General features: G+C 35.2%; 1 protein-coding gene across 1 annotated transcript in view; it reads right to left on the minus strand.

The window, feature by feature from the left end:
- Positions 1–8,444: 8,444 nt before the first annotated feature.
- CEP170 (centrosomal protein 170) overlaps positions 8,445–17,306 on the minus strand; it is a 182,595-nt gene continuing 173,733 nt past the window's right edge. The window contains 4 exon segments of the mRNA XM_078156262.1: positions 8,445–10,796; positions 12,022–12,073; positions 12,949–13,042; positions 15,936–16,024. Of these exon segments, the coding sequence (XP_078012388.1) occupies positions 10,507–10,796; positions 12,022–12,073; positions 12,949–13,042; positions 15,936–16,024 (525 nt within the window). The 3' untranslated portion in view covers positions 8,445–10,506.

Here is a 17,306-nt window from a genome sequence, read left to right on the forward strand (position 1 = left end):
ATTGTTTGGGAAGTCAGGTAATCAGTGGAATGGGGAAGTCAACTGATAGGCCCTTTTCTAAAGGCACTGATAGCGTTGCTTGGATTACAGTTCTCAGAGCCCATGTGGAGAGGTGGGGGTGGAGAGAAGGGAAATGAAAAGAAGTCCTATGGTCCCTAGGGGTGTCACAATTAGTGGTTTAGCTGGGCGTGGTATCTGGAGGTTAAGAATTAAAGGGCCGACCTAGGAGCAGGAGTCTAGGTAAAAAATGGTCTTGTGAAGAGGAGGTTCTTGTCATCAATAGAATTATCAAATTATAGTGAAAAATTGCTTAAGTATGTATAAAAGAGAGTTGAGAAGAAAGGGATGTGGGGCGTAGACTTACGTTATCAATGCAATCAATCTTGCACTACTAAAATGATAGCTGCTTTCAGGACTTTCAGGACACATTTTGGGACTGTTTTTTCCCCATGTCCAAGTTTGCCTCCGCCTTTTCTTAAGGTACATTTTAGACTTGTTTTGGTTTTCATCTGAACCTGCGATTTCATTGCTGCAGGAAGTTCACTAGGAAGAAACTCCACTTACCAAAGGAGATCAGAACTTACTTCACAATTTATAATCTTAAAGATTCGCCTTGATCCCTGACAAGTGACTTGTCCAGAGTCCCCATAGCTACCCTGAAATGAAATTAAGTTGGGAATATATTATATAATAATATATATAATATGATAACAATTATATAACAATAACAAAATGGGGAAATTAACTACCCTGAAATAATTAAATATTAGCAAATCTATTAATGAAATAATTGCCATTATTTAAGCAATAGCTTATTCAATAAATGAACATTAATTAAATATTAAGAAATTATTTAATATGTTTAATCAATAAATTTAATTAATTACCCTTTGATAAATAAATTTATTATTAATACTAGTAATAGTAGAAGTAGCTTGAGATACAACATGACATAGCAGATACCAAACCAGCCTGAGTTCAAGTCTCATCTCTGTTCCACCATGTCTGTGTGACCCTGGGTAGTCCCTTAACTTCTCAGTGTTCTAAGCAGGTCTACAAGACTATAGTTTGTAGAAAAGGTGCTGACCTGCATTGGCAGAGTGAGTTTCTTTACCTGAGAGGTCCTCATACCAATGAAATCACAGGTCTAATTCCCTACCCCAATGTCTATGGGTCGTGAAAAACATGCTGAATCTGGGGTTGGAGAACCTAGGTTCCAGTCTCTGCTCTGTTGCTTACTACCTGGCATAAACAAAGGATAGAATTTCCCAGGGTTTTAGTTTCCTCTTCTTTAACTTCTCCAGTTTCAGGTTCCTCTTCTAATAGTGCTCTAGACAACTCTCTAAGATTATAAATTGTCAAGAAGTTTCTCAATCTGCCTGGCTACAAGGCATTTCCCCACTGGGAGTTCCCTATATCAACAAAAACAGGTCTGGACCCCAACACACTTTTTGAAAGGTCTTTAAAATCATGATGTATGTAGAGAGGTGCCTCAAAGTGGTGAAAAGAGAGCAGGTGTTGGAATCAGGCAGTTAGGTGGTACAATGGGTCTGGAGTCAGGAAGACCTGAGTTCAAATTTGATCTTGGAAGCTTATTAGCTGTGTTACCCTGGGCAAGTCACTTAACCTCAGTCTGCCTCAGTTTCCTCAACTATAAGATGGCGATAATAGCACCTACTATTCCAGGTTGTTGTGAAGATCAGATGAGGTAACATTTGTAAAACAAAAACAAACAACATCAGCAACAACAACAAATGCTTAGCACATTGCCTTACATAGAGTAGAGGCTGTATAAATGTTTATTCCCTTCACCTCTTCAGAAAGACTTGTATGACCCCTGTGTCATATCTGACACATACTTGCTGTTGGATTACCTGATGAAATTACTTAATCTCTCAGTCCTCCAGGTAACTCTCTAAAACATCTTCACACAGCTGAAATTACAATCAGACTTCCCAAAAATTGTCTGTTAAAATATTCTTTTGAACAAAGCTTTATCTAGCTTTATCCAGAAAAGTAATTGAGGAGGGGGAAAAGGTGGATTTTAAAATGCAAAATGATTTTTAGTGTTTTTTTTTAAAGATTACTTTTTGATGTTCTGAACAGAGGGTTATACTGAGTAGAGACTAAGAACAAAGCCAAAATGAAATCAAATGACTATATAGAGCTCTTGAGATCCGTTTATTTTTAGTTTATTTTCTAGAGTTCTCTCTACAAACACCATGATATAATCTGCAAAAAATAACTAGTGTTTCTTCTTTGTCAATACTTATTTCCTCAGCTTCTTTTTCTTGTCTATTGCTATAGCTAACATTTCTAGTAGTATATTAAATAGAAGTGGTGACAATGAACAGCATTAACTTCACCCCTGATCTCAGTGGAAAGGACTCTAGCTTATTCCCATTGTATGTAATGCTAGCTCTTGATATATATACATACATACATACATACATATATATATATATATATATATATATATATATATATATATAATAATTGGCCATGTTAAGATTAATTTATTCCTATGTTTTCTAGTGTATCTTTGGTTGTTTTTTACAAAAATAAATATTGTATTATGTCAAAAGCCTATTCTATATCAGTCGATATAATCTCATGATTTTTGTTGTTCTTCTCAACAACGTTCTCCTTCTTAATTACCTTTATGCTCTCTCTTCATTCCTGGCATAAAACCAACTTAATGATGGTGTATAATCTTTGTGATTTGTTCCTATAGCTTCCTTGCTAATATTTTGTTTGTGTTTTTTTGTATCACTTTGTTATGGATATTGGTCTATATTTTTCTGTTTTGACTCTGATTTAGGTATCAAGATCATATTTGTGTATTAGAAGGAATTTGGCAGGATCCCTTCTTTTGCTATTTTTGCAAGAAGTCCTTAAAATATTTCATTGTATTCACTTGGGAAACCATCTAGTCTTAAGCAGCTTCTTTTTTTTTTTTAATTTGGGACCTGATTTAAGGTTTCTTCATTTTCTTTTTTCTGAGGTTAAGTCATTCAAGTCCTCTATTTCTTGTTCTGTTAATCTGCTCGTTATATTTTTGTAAACATTCACATTTAAATTGTCTGTTTTATTGGCAAATAATTGAGCAAAATAGTTTCATATAATTTCCTTAATTTCTTCATTAGCTGTGAGTTTATTTTTCATTTTTTGAAACTGGTAACATAGTTTTTCTTTTTCTTTTAAAAATCAAATTAGCTAAGGATTTATCTATTTTATTGTTCTTCCCTTTCCCCTCTCGAAAAACCCACTAGTTTTATTTGTTAATTAATTTTGGAGAGACTTTCAGTTTTGTTAATATTTTCAGGATTTCAGTTTTGGTGTCAACTGTGGTTTTTAATTTATTGTTTTTCTAGTTTTTAAGGTTGCATATCCAATTTATTGGTCTATTGTTTCTCTTTTGTTAATGAAAGTGTTTAGAAATATAAATTCTCCCATAAAGAATACTTTGGCTACATTCTAAATATTTTGGTATGTTATTTCATTGTTGTCCTCTTTAATGAAATTCTTGTTTCTATGATTTGTTTTTTGACCTAACAGTTCTTCTAGATGAAATGCTGTGCAGAGATATTGGTGGTCTATGGTGGGCAACACTCAATCAGCTTAACAAATATTTCTTGAATACCTGTGTATGTGCCAAACACCTGTGTTAGATAACATGGGGGGATTGTTTTTTAAATGGTGAAAGACATAGTCCTTACTTTTAAGGACTTTACAATCTAAGTGGAAAGACAGAACATACCTTCATCTGTTCAGAAGATATTTATTGAAAAACTAATGTGTTCAAGACAGAGATAATATACATTCAGTTCAACAAATATGGAAGAGCCTACAATGGGCTACAAGAACAGTGGATCACAGATCTTGAGCTGGAAGGGATCCTTAAAGGTCATCTATTTCAAGCTTCTCCTTCTACAGATGAAAAAACTAGGAATATTAAGTGACTAGCCCAAGGTAATACAGGTAGTAAATGTTTGAAATGGTATTTTAATCCAGTCCTCGTACTCCAAAGACAGTTCTCTTCCACTATACCAGATAGAGAGCTTGCCTTGAATACCTCATTCAAGTCCCTTCTTTGACACATACTGACAGTGACCCTGGGCAAGTCACACAAACTCTCAGTGCTTTAGGGAGCTCTCTGACACTATAAAGTTACAGGGAAGTTTCCCACTTGCATTTCCTCTTCTGGAAGTTCCTTATACCACCGAAATCACAGTTCTAACTTCCTACTGTAGGGTGACTGTTACATTTTCAGTGTAAGCATTTATACCCCAGAAATCAGCAAATGCTACAAATCAGGGCTTACTTTCTTGTTTGGTTGATTGTTTAGGCTTAGTAAGTAATGGCAAAAAATGTTAAAAATGGAGACGGCTAGGTGGTACAGTGGATAGAGCACCAGCCCTGGAGTCAGGATGACCTGAGTTCAAATCCGGTTTCAGACACATAACACTCACTGGCTGTGTGACTCTGAGCAGGTCACTTAACCACAACTGCCTCATAAAAAAAAAAAGGTAAAAATGAAGATTAAATTTAAAAGTATGTTATGCAGTTTTGGAAAGGCCGTGGTTAAATATTTACCAGCACACCCCTGGCAAAGCACCACATAAGACACACATGGGACACGAACATAAAAAGTCCCTGCCTCCAAGAAGCTTAATCTAGAATTATGGGTGGGAGGGAAGAGTGTAGGTAGATATTTGTACAGATTCAAGGTCAAGTGCCATGAGGCCAAAGAGACATAAACAATGCATTTTAGAAAAGTCTGAGGAAGAGAGAACACTATAGCTGGAGGAAGGTGTGGCTGGGAATGGAAAAAGTTTTCCAAAGGGTTAGGGCAGGGGTAAGGAACCTGCAGCCTCAAGACCACATGTGGCCCTCTAGGTCCTCAAGTGCAGTCCTTTGAATCCAAACTTCACAGAACAAATCTCCTTAATAAAAGGATTTGTTCTGTAAAACTTGGACCCAGTCAAAGGCCACACCCTAGGACCTAGAAGGCTACATGTGGCCTCCAGGCTGCAGGTTCCTTACCCCTGGGTTAGGGTTAGCTAAACCTTGAGGGAAGAGGATTGTTTTAAGACTTAATTAGCTTTTAAAAAATTTCTGTCAATTATTTAACTCTTTCCGACCCTTAACTGTGAAATGAGGCCAAGATCTATATTCATAGGACATGAAAGGTAGAGAACACTATTAAGTGAGGACTGAAGCTAAAAGTGCTGTAACATCAATTTCCTGTCCTTACATAACGCAATTAGAGAACAACTAAATACTTGAATAGCTGTGAGGTACTAAAATAAAATAATTCGGAGAGGAAGAGCTCAAATGTGGGCTGGAGTTATATTTATTAAGATCCTTCTATGCTTCAGACACTGTGGTAGGTGCTGTATGAGTACCAAAAAATGAAATAATTCCTACTTGCAATGAGCCCAGTTTAATGGGGGGGGAGATTATATGTAAATTAGTTAAATACAAGGTAGCTTGGGAGAGAGGGCACTAGCAGCTGGGGAGATCAGCAAAGGTTTTGGGGAAAATAATAATGGTTTCAATTTTTGATGTATTGTGTTTAAGATGAACGTGGGACATCTAGTTTGAAATGTCCATTAGGTAACTGATGATCTGCACTGAAGTTCAGGGTAGATACAGGAGATGGATATGTAGATGCGGGAGTCATCTTCATAGAGATGATAAACCCATAAGAAGTGATGATATTACCAAGAGAGTATATAGAAAAGAAGTACTGGAGCAGAACCTCAGGAACACTCACCGTTAGGGGGTATAACGTGGATGATGAGCCAGGAAAGGAAGCTGAGGAGCAGTCAGATGGGGTAGAAGAACCAGGAGAGAGTAGTATCATGAAAACACAGAAGGCAGAGAGTATCTAGGAAGAGATGGTGGTCAACAGTGTCAAATATAGCAGATAAGCTGAGAAGGATTAGACCACATATGAGACTGTCAGATCTGGCAATTCAGAAATCATTGATAACTTGGGATAGGTTTCAATTAACAGATGAGATTGAAAGTCAAATTGCAAAGGGTTGAGAGGTAAGTCAGAAAAGTTTGACAGAGGCATTGAAAAGTGACAATTTACTTTTATCTTTTAAAGTTTTATTTCTACCAGCCGGGTCAGAAAGTCTTTTCTACATTAGATTTTGTTTCTCTGCAAGTTAAAAACATATTTATAGTGGTATAAGTGGTTCCTGGTATTTAATTCTAGAGGTAGTGCTCAGATGAGAGCACAAACCAATCTTAGTTCACCACAGAATTAAACAGTTACTAAACTTAGTAAGCTACCTAGATGATGGCCTAAATGTCTACATTTAAACAAATATTTTTTAGAGGTAAACTCTCTCCATGGAAAGCAACAATTAGCACCACCCTTGAGCAGAAAGGGTTTCCCAGGACAGAGTGGGTCCTCCCCACTTGAAGTCTTCAAGTAAATTCTACAGAACCATTTGCCACCTGTTTTGTGAAGGAGAGTCTTATTTAGTTTAGAGTTAATCTCTAAGGTCCTTCTAGCTATGGAGATCTGTGATTTAAAGAAACGATCATTTTTTATTAAAATATAGATCAAATTTCAAAAAGATGTACTTTGGTTTTGTCAAACTCTAAAAGGTATTTGTATATAAGTGTTTGTATATAGTTAAAGTATTTTTAAGGTAACAGTGACAAAAATACTGTGCTTATAGTTGAGATCTTAGTTTTAATCCTGACTTTTGACATTAATTAGCTTACAAGAATTTGCGGAAGTCACTTAAAGCTCTCCGGACTTGTAATCTTATCTTTAAAATGAAGAAATTTACCTGTTTTTGAAGCTTCACAGTTCTGTGACTTTTTAAAGAACCTGGTGAAACTGAGGGGTGCTTTATAATCCTCTAAATTAAAACTTATAGCAGACTCAATAATTTAGAGTTTTTTGGACTGGACATAACCTGTGTTTTGTATCCACCAGCTCTACCAATGCAGTTCAGAACTAGCACAACTTAAACAAGTTGCCTAGGGCACTGAAACGTTGTGTGTATGTACTGCAGTCAAAGGCTTTTAGCTGAGCCTTATTGAATCCCATTGCCAGCTATATTTATGCACCATGCCACCATCCCTCTTGGGCATGTTGTATACATTTGAATTTCTATATTAAAAATTATAAAACATCTTGCAGATTTTAGGAGGTCTGAATTATTATTAAGCAGGGAAAATGCCTCAATAAATGCCCCCTATCTACTGACCATTTTTTGAGATAATTAACAGGCAAACAATGCTTTCCTTTGAGATTATTACTAGATTTCAAATCAATTCAAGAAGTTTTTTTGGGGGTACCTACTATGTGTTTAGATTGATTGGGGTGCTTTGGGATTATTCTTCTTAAAAATACATAGGTCTTGCCCTCAAGGAGCTTACAATTTTGTTGGGAAGGCAAAATGTATATAGGAAATAACAAGAGAAGAACTCATCAGTATTAATTCAAGTACTTAATGGCTAAGTTCAGAGAAGATAAAGATGACTATGGCCTATAAGAGTCACGTAAGTTTTTTGTGGAAGAGGTGGTTCTTCTGCAGAATTTTAGATAGGACTTTGATATAAAGAAGGCATAGAAGAATGAATCAACCAATAACTATTTAGCATCTATGATGGAGCCAGAACTATTCTAGATATTACTGACACAAACACAAAAATAAATGAACTTAATTTCTGTGAGATCAATGAAAACTGATTGCAATGGAAGGCTTGTATTGACAAATAAGCACAATATGTGAGTTCGGGGCAGATCATAAAGGACTATGAATGCAAGGCTGAGAGGTCTGGCCTTGATTCAATAGGTTTGTAGAGAGAGACATTATAGATGTTTGTTAAGTAACACTTCAGCATTTTAGTGACATGATGAAACTAAATGAGATGGAAGAGAAATTGCTGAGGTTTAATAAGACCATGATTTTATAGAGGAAAGGACAATTTTTTCATAGAAATCAACATTCTTTGTGCCATTGATATTTCTTAAAATATGAAAACTATCCATGAAATAGGACCATGAGTTAAAATTAGTAAAAAAAAAATCCATTGTATATATTTGTGTTTATCCTTCATTCTTGAAGAGGACCATGACATCAGGGAGATGATGACATGACTTGTAATTGACTTTGACTTGAGTGAGGGAGGGCTATGCAAGGTCACCAGCCTTACTTTCTCCTCCTCACTGTATATATGGCACTATATTAAACTAAGCATGAAATGGAAAATCAGAAATGGTCTTTATTATAGTGTGACTGGCTACTGTTTATTTTCTCCTTTAAGCACTCCAAAACACATGGGGCTTCAGTGACAGTATCCTATTACAAGCTTTCAGATGGTTTTTTTGTTAAGCCTTGTCTAATAATAAGTTAAAGTTATCAGTAACCCCAAAGGACACAAGAAATTAAATGTACACAGTCATTACATAAAGTTCCAGAAACACTTTATTTAAAAATGGAGCTGTAAATGCATAACAAAATAACATAGGTAATAAATGTAACAAAAATAAATAAGGAGAATAATGTGTTCATACAAAATAATAACATAGTAAAAGGCCAAATGCTTGTCACCAAACAAAAATGTGTAAACTCTTGAAAAAAATCTTGTGAGACAATTCTAGAGTAATATTTTTCTAAGTAACTCCTTACCTTCCACTTCCATATGGTTAAATTCAGTACCCAGGCACTGAGGAAAAGAAGGAATGATGGTTATTAATTTGCTGAATTTTTTTTTTAACGTGGACTGACCCTGTTTCAACATTTTACTTATTCTTTTGAACTATTTCTATCCTTCCTTTCATTTTTTCTATAACTGTTTTGAGACTTCCTTTGAATAGAGTGGGGAATTTAGCTTTATATGAAGAATATTTTATTTATTTTTAGATTTAAAGAAAAATATGAGATCCATTATACAACAGGTTTTTTTTTTTTACACTGCTACAAAAACGGTTTTTGCATTTTTATTACCTGGTCCAACTTTACAAGACTTCAGCAATCCTGTTGAGTTTTTAAATGTACAGACCAAGTATTTTTCTTAAACAATTATAGTATAGAATTATTGCTGAGATATTAAAGACCATTTCATAAAAGCTGCAAAAATTGTATTTTTAACCTTTAGAGACTGATATAATCCAGGGAAAATTCAAGCCTACTAGTTATATTTAACAGAATTAATATTTCTCCAAATTACAGTGTTCTGGAAATACAAGGTCAATTACTTTATTTTTTTAAACATACCCAAATGTTACCTTACTGGGACAACAAAAGGAAAATGAGTTTTATATAGGATATTTTCACAGACTTTCTATTCAGTGGTTTTAGCCAAAAGTCTTATGTTAGTAGTTGTCTTTCCAAGTTCTTATACAGGTATACAGCAGAGACAGGGATTTACTATCAAGTCTACAGGGAAACATACAGAAGCTATTTATGTGCTTGGGAGTGAGACTATGGATCAGCTAAGTTATTCCTATTGGTTCTTCAAGTCCTAAAGAAGAATTTTATACCTCATGATCATTCCAAGAGAAATTTTTAAAAACGTCACATAGAAACTTGGTAACACCAGAGAGCCTATTTGCACCAATATACATGTTCTTCTCTTTAAAAATATACTCCACCTATCTGTTTAAATTTGTTTTTATCATTCCAATAGCCAGCTGGACTGAAATGGATGATGAAATCTTTCTACTTTCATTTTTAAAAGAAGAGAAAAAGAAAAAGTGCCAAATTGAGCTTTCAGAAAGTGGAGTGAAACACTGTGGGTTAAAACAAATACAGTATTACCTATGTACATAAAAAGACTGGTAGTCCTTATGGATATATAGACGTGTCCACCTACCACTCCCAGCAAATTCTTAGTGCAAACATAATAGTTAACTTTGTAAATCTCAGGACAATTTACGTAGCAACCAAGTTATATAAATCACGTAACTGTTGGAAAAGCTCAGGACAGAAGAATGAAAGCATTGTAATGTCTGTCTTACTGTGAACAGTAATGTGTCATTGTACCCAAAGGTATTGTATCCTAATATAAATCCTAATATTCAGAAACAAATATAACTGTTTAAGAAATCTGTACAAACTGAAGAAAAGTCCATTTCAGAGGGTAGCTTGGCACGGGAGACTTGGGGTTTCAGATCTGTTGGATGGAAGTCTGCTTGCAGGTCACAACAGGGCTTAAGAAAAAAAAAAAAGTAAAAACAACCAAGGTCTAAGAAGGGAAAGCTGCAGTTTTAATTCTATTTGCAAAGCACACAATAACCACCAAGGGCAAAGCTGCCATGAACTCACTTTTCCTCCCTTCTATTGATGGCTATCTTAATGGTTCTGAAGGGATTATCGTGACAGTCCAAGAATCCCCAATAAAGAAAACAAGTGTGACCACATTGCAGCTGACCAAGCTACTTCGCTTTGTATAAATCAACATCGTGACCCTTTCAATATCCCTAGGCATTCCACATTTAAGTAATTTTAAAAAACAATAAAGAATAAGTCATTCATGTACAGTGACATCCTCCTCTTCCCCTTCTGGGTTGAATCTATTGAAATGTATACTGAAATCAGCTTCGGATTCCACATTGTCAAATTCAGCTGAGACGGAGATGTCAGTGGGACGAAGAGCCCTAGCTTCTGGCTGGCAAGGGGGTGAGGTCTGAGCAGGGCCTTCATGGTTATTCCCAGGACTAGACTTCTGTTTTGGCTGGGCTGGTAAGACAGCACTGGGGAATCCCAAGCTGTTCAAAGCTTCCAAAGTTCCATCTGGGTCAATCATAGCATTGATCACTGGAAAAAATTGCAGTTGAGGAAAAAATGTTTAAGTTATTTATACATGCCACAAAAATTAGATAACTAAAAATTATCTTCTATCATTTGGATAATCTCATTTCACACTTGGTAGTGTTTATGCTTAGACTGTTGATCAAGTTCATAGACACTTCCAACATTAGAAACAGACCTATTCTTCATTATTTCTGATGATGCGTTTTTTGCATGTACCACCTCCATATTTGTGCTCCTTTTTCTTCTGAACCCCAGCCTGATTGTTAATTGTCTCCATTAAAGTATGCATACGTCCAACACCATGGGACATTTCAGAAAGCACGTGAAACTTTTTTGGACCTCTACACTGAATGCCAAGAGCACTTCTCTCCTATTACTCCTTTTTACTCCACTATGAACAAGAAGCAATTGAAGGCTGAAGAGTGAGATATCTGTGTACCACGAAGAAAGTTTGCAAACTATATCTCCCTATATTCAAAAAGTGCACTTTCCTATGCATTACTGCCCACTGGAGCCTCCCACTGTAGCACATGCAAGATGACATTACAAAATAAATATAGGATGTATGTATTATGAAAGGAATTTTCTAACTTTAAAAACAGGGAGAGGAATTGGATCTATGATCTCACTGATCTACTGGCTTGCTTTTTCTCTTGCTGTCCCCCATCTTCCCCAGCACAGGCCTTTGGGAAATGTGTGAGACGCACTAATATAAATGCTCTATTGGATAATGAGTCATAGACAAATGTCTACTTTGCATACTCAGACTCTTGCTTTATTATTATTATGTAAAATTGTGATAGCATGGATTACATCCAAAGAATTTTCAAAATACAGTTGCGATATAAAATGAAATTTAAAAATAAATGTATATAGCTTACCTACAAATAGTAAATAAAAATCCAGGAAAAAATACTTTCATGTAAATATATAAACACTTGATAGTACTTGTGTGAATGAACTGATAATGTAAATCCCATATGAATTTTTTACTAAGAATGGTGGAAAATTTGACTTCCAATTAGTTTCAAATTCATGTATGCTACTCTGATTTCAAAGTACTTTTTAGGATTTTTATATGCAGGACTCTACATTTCTAATTTCTAGCTAAATATTTAGCAAAGTTTAAGAAATAATATCTTAACATTAAAAAAAATCCCAACTGTCTCAAGAAAACTTCCAGCACAATCACTTTTTTCCCTTAAAGGCAATTTAGAAATGTGTCTACCTTGTAACTGCTTTTCAACTCTTTTCAGCTCCTGTAAAATAGAAGAAATCTCCTGAAAAGAAAAATACCAAAATTAGCATTTCTTAATTGACATGAAAATTGTATCAGAAATATAGATATGGATCTTATTCTCCTGGTACACTTTACATCATATGGTACCATATAAATGTTAACAGCAAAAAGAATTATGAAAATCCAGAAAGTATGGCTCTATTTAAAGGTTTTAAATTAAAAACGAAACAAACAAAAAAACACCAAAACCTCATGCTAAAATTTTCTTTAGTTTAACAATGAGGAAGGAAGATGATAAACACACACTGAAGAGCACTTTGTCAAATGGGATTTTGACCAACTTTATAACAATTTTATCCATGTGTGTTGCTTGTATCTAATAAATTTTTTTTTTTGGCTAGGCAGTGGGGTTAAGTGACTTGCCCAGGGTCACACAGTTAGTGAGTATTTTGTGTCTGAGGCCAGATTTGAACTCAGATCCTCCCGAGTCCAGGGCTGGTGCTCTATCCACTGTACTACCTAGCTGCCCCTCTAAGAATTTTTGTAAGGAAAGTGGATATATGGTGGAGACCTCGAGATTAGGGTAAATCTCTGACTGTATGTAAGAACTGCCAAGCTCTCAAAAAAGACATTTCAATTCCATTAACCATGTAAAGGGCAATAAGTACTCTCTCTATTCTCGCTGACTTCTTGCTGTTCACTATATAATAATGAGAAGCCCCAAAGACTTTCCTTCTCCATATCCTGAAACTATCAATATTTGAACTTCAATGGGACAGCTTGTGGAAAAAACCCATCCTAATAAATTTACTGTAAACCTTCCCCATAAATTCTCGTAAAAATTTTTAAATTAAAAGTAATCTCTGACTTATGACATGTCTAACATGTTCCCCCCTCAGGAAAGGGCTCCCATACCATGCTTGAAGTTTTCACAATAGGAACTTCACTTTCAGCTCGTAACTTTGTCTCTATTTCTTCCCAATTCCGATCTTTGTCTTTAAATAGTATTCTAAAGTCAAGAAAAGGAAAACATTTTATTTTTCATATTTTAAACTCATAACATTTGTGGTATTTTTAGTAATTTAAACAATCAACATTTTGTAAAATCTGTTCAATCTCATACTGAAGAAGTATATCATTATAATTAACAATAGATAATATTGTGATTTCATTAGTCAATTTTTAACAGCAACATATTCAGAATTAACTATGCAAAACTTTTACATGTAAAATATGTGATCAATTATCAACACCTTCACAAGCATAGTATATGTATATATTGTGATTCTTGTTGAAAGTTGAACATATGACAAATTTAGATTCTACTCATCAAAAACATTTTTTCTAACAATGTAAATTAATGATCATTGTGTAAATTAAACAAAAATAAATAAAACTTGCATTTATACAAATTCAACCAGTCAATAAGTATTATACTGGGACCAAGTAGGAGGCAGTTCTAATAACCCAGGAGAGCTATTTGAGTAGAAAGACAGGGTTGGATCTGAATGTAGGAACAGGAATGGCAAGACCTCGGAAACGACTATGTTCAGTGAGGGAGAATAAAGACTCAAAGATAATGCCAAGTTTTTGAATCTGGTAAACTAGGTGCAAGGTGGTACTTTGACAGAAATTGGGTAAGTTTGGAATAGGGTTAGGTTTTGAAAGAAAGATGAGCTCTGTTTTCAATATGCTGAGATATCACCAATATATCCGGTTTGAAATGTCTAACAAAAAACAGTGAGGTAGGATTGCTACTTGGAGAAGACAGACTGGAGCAGGATTTGTAGATGCTGGAGGCATTGACACAGAGATGCTATCAGCTCCCATGTTAGCTTCTGAGGTGACTGAGAAAGAGTGTATGACAGACACTTGGGGAGTACTGATAGTGGGTACAATACAGACGATGAACTAGCAAAGGAAACTAGCAAAGAAGGAGCAGTCAGATAGGTAGAAAGACAACTACGAGAGAGTAGTGTTGCAAAACCCCAAAGAGCAGAGAATCCAGGATGATAGTAAGCAAGTGTCTTTTCAGTATTTTTATTGGCACTGTAAGCTCCTGAACTTCCAGAAGAGAGATGCAGGGGGACTACTCTCTCTCTGTCTCCATCCCAGCAACATTGGCAACTGCATGCAGATGGCAGTGAAAACATGTGCTTGCCTAGGTAAGTCAGAGATGAAGCTCAAGTCTTTGCCTTTTCTATTTATTATTTATTTCCCTGAGCCCAGGTCACAAATAACCACCCTCAGAAATATATATCTCCAGTCTTGGTTGCTACCTTGTGAGCTTGAAATTTTAGGAGTCCCATAGTTGGGTGCTGACTGCCCAAAGGGAGGTCATTCCTGCAACTTTCAAGATATAGTGATTTGTGAGCTCCTCAGATCTAAAGGGAAGGTGAAACAGCAGTTCTATAAAGTTGTCTTTGCTCCCAGGAAGTTGATACTTAATACTCTGTGGAAATGCTGACTAGGGGCAACTGCCATATTTGGTGACATCCAAGCATTTATGGCTCATCTTTCTGTCAAGAGTAATTTTCTCCCATGAAAAAGGTGGAGTTAGAGGGAACAACTACCCATTGGGCAATTAGAACCTAATTCAACACCTCTGCACCTCTCCAGTAAAAGAAGTCGCCATCATAGCTGGGAATATCTACTCTTCAGGATCACTGTTCAGTCATCTGTGCTCTAAGAAAGAAGTATAAAGCAGGAGAGGATACAAGACTTAAAATTTGATCTCAGGCTTGCACATGTTTTTGCTACATTGTACAGAGAGCCACAATAATTGCCGTTACGGTAGAGGAAGGGAGAGAAATTCCTTCCTCTCTCTGCGAGGAAGTTCAGAAGAGCTCACCTTGGTGCTATGTCAGCAAAAAGGCTACTACCTCTACAGAGACTGGAAGGTATCTCTTCTTGGTCCTTAAGGACCACTACACAGGCAGCTCTTCTTGCTTCAGTCAGACCTTCCTATCCCTTCCCCTCCCTCCCTTGTTCCCCATTCACAGGACCAAGGGACCAAACAAGAGCTTCTGGTCATGCAAGTCCTAGAGCAAGGGACTAGAGCATATGTGTCAGTGGAAATGGCCCAAGCATATGCCCAGCTCTAGGGGAAGTGCCCTAATATAAGGCTACATACATTTTGACAAATACTTCTCTGGCTCTTTCAGCTTTGAAAAAATACAAACAAATAATTTTATATTTATTGTAATGTCACCAACACACACCGGTTCTAAATGGGCAGTCTGACATGTCTAGATAAGAGCCACTAGGGAAACAGGGAGCATAAAGGAATATTTTTTGGAATGTTTCTAGATTTACAGTCAGTGTAGTATTCTAGCCACATACTTCTGCATCATAAAGAAATTGGGTATTTTGGTAATTTAAAAATTTCTTAAAAGAGAGTTTTCTGCTTTATAAAATGATTAAAATCTAGCCTGTTTTAGAACTTGAAACAACAAAACGACTAACACATTATTTTGCCTAATTTCTGAAAACTATCTATTATGGATATATTAAAGAGCATACTTTTGGAAGCAGATAGTTCAAACTGTATGTAAGTAAAAGGAGACCACTTCACCGGTCTCCTCTTTTTATCAATGGTTATTTTCATTTTTGTGTTAAAGCTAGTTACAAAGAAATCTTTAAAAATTTGTATTGAGAAAAAAATGGACCTATACTGGATTTGAAATTTTAAAAAAGGAAGAAAAATTTAAAAGCCCAGGAAAAAAGGGAAACAATATTATTATTGACATGTTCATTGGTTGATGCTTTTAGAAAATGAACAAAGCTTTCTAAAAGTCACACAAATACTTATTAAAAATAGCTTACCTTTGTTAAAAAAAATGGATCAAGCAAATAAGTTTAAGTAATGAAAAATACTATGAATCTGGAAAGTAAGATACTACCTGATCTTTCCAGCTGTCTTGTCTATAGATTGTCTTATTTTCCGAGAGAACTGAAAGACTGATGACAGTAACAGATTGTCCCCCATAACCTGAAAAATTAAAAGGAAAAAGGAGGTATTTATATTGTAATGCAAAACAATCCAATGTGTTTACTCTCTACCCAAAATACAATGGCTAGATGCAGGAAATAAAATGATAAAATACTCTATTTAAAACTGATTTTAACAAAACATGAAAGAATACTTTGTTTTTAATATCAGATTACTGTCATGACTATCTTTGCATTAGTAATAATAATTATTCATCATCTCCACTAAAAAGATTAACTTTACTTTTTTCACTACTTCTAACAGTATAAAAGTTTGTGCTAAAAAAAAGTTACAGATGGCATAAATTCCACCATTAAAGACAAAGGAAAAACAGCAATAGAGGTGCCCAGTAATTCACAGTACACAAGAGGGTCAGAAATGCTACGTAAGGGCTCAGCTATATATGAAATAATAAAATTATATATTATGCATATTAAAATAATTATAAAACAATTATTTTAAAAGTACTACATAAATGTTAGTTGCTATAATAATTATAATATAGTGAATGCAAAGAAGTAAATATAATTTCCAAATAATAGCAATGATATTTTATGAAATTTAACTCATGACTGGAATAAATGAGGCAATGTAGAATGTTTTGTTTAAAAAGATAGATTAGAAAAAGAAATGCAGCAGAATAGTACTATCTATCTAGAATATATGCCAACCTCTGTGAAAATTTAGGCATTTAAGATAGGAGACATGGTAGAAAACATTTGGTAGATGTTCTTCTGAATCTTTTTTTTTTTTGGTCATGTATCCTTTCGACAGTCTGATGAAGGCTACAGAATCCTTCTTAAAATGATGTTTTTAAGTGTGAGCGCGCATATGTGTGCAAGTGCATACAGACTAATACCACACTGTTCCATGAATGAAATGGTGTATACTTTTTCCTTTGCCTTGATGAGACAAAGTAGTTTACTGGGAATTGAGACTAACACATTTAAAACATATAAGGAGGTGGCAGCTATATGAGATGGTACATAAATACATTCTGTGTTATGGCTTTGGTATTCTGTTTCACTAATGCTCCTTTGCTTCTGAATTTATATTATCTACCTATATTTGTTTGGCCACAAAGTATATAGTGATCTTGAAGCCTCCAAGTCTCAGGGTTCTGGGTTACCATTTACATTGTCTTCATTTTACAGACAAATAATTTGAGACTCAAAGAGGTTTAATGGCTTGCCCATCACAAAGCTGGTAGATGCAGAAACAGGACTTAACTTAGCCTTCTTTCCCAGTTATTCTGAGTTTATGGCTCCTTTCATGCTGACGT

Source organism: Phascolarctos cinereus, unplaced genomic scaffold, assembly GCF_003287225.1.
Source record: "Phascolarctos cinereus isolate Bilbo 61053 unplaced genomic scaffold, phaCin_HiC Scaffold_5;HRSCAF=322, whole genome shotgun sequence".
Classification (NCBI taxonomy): domain Eukaryota; kingdom Metazoa; phylum Chordata; class Mammalia; order Diprotodontia; family Phascolarctidae; genus Phascolarctos; species Phascolarctos cinereus.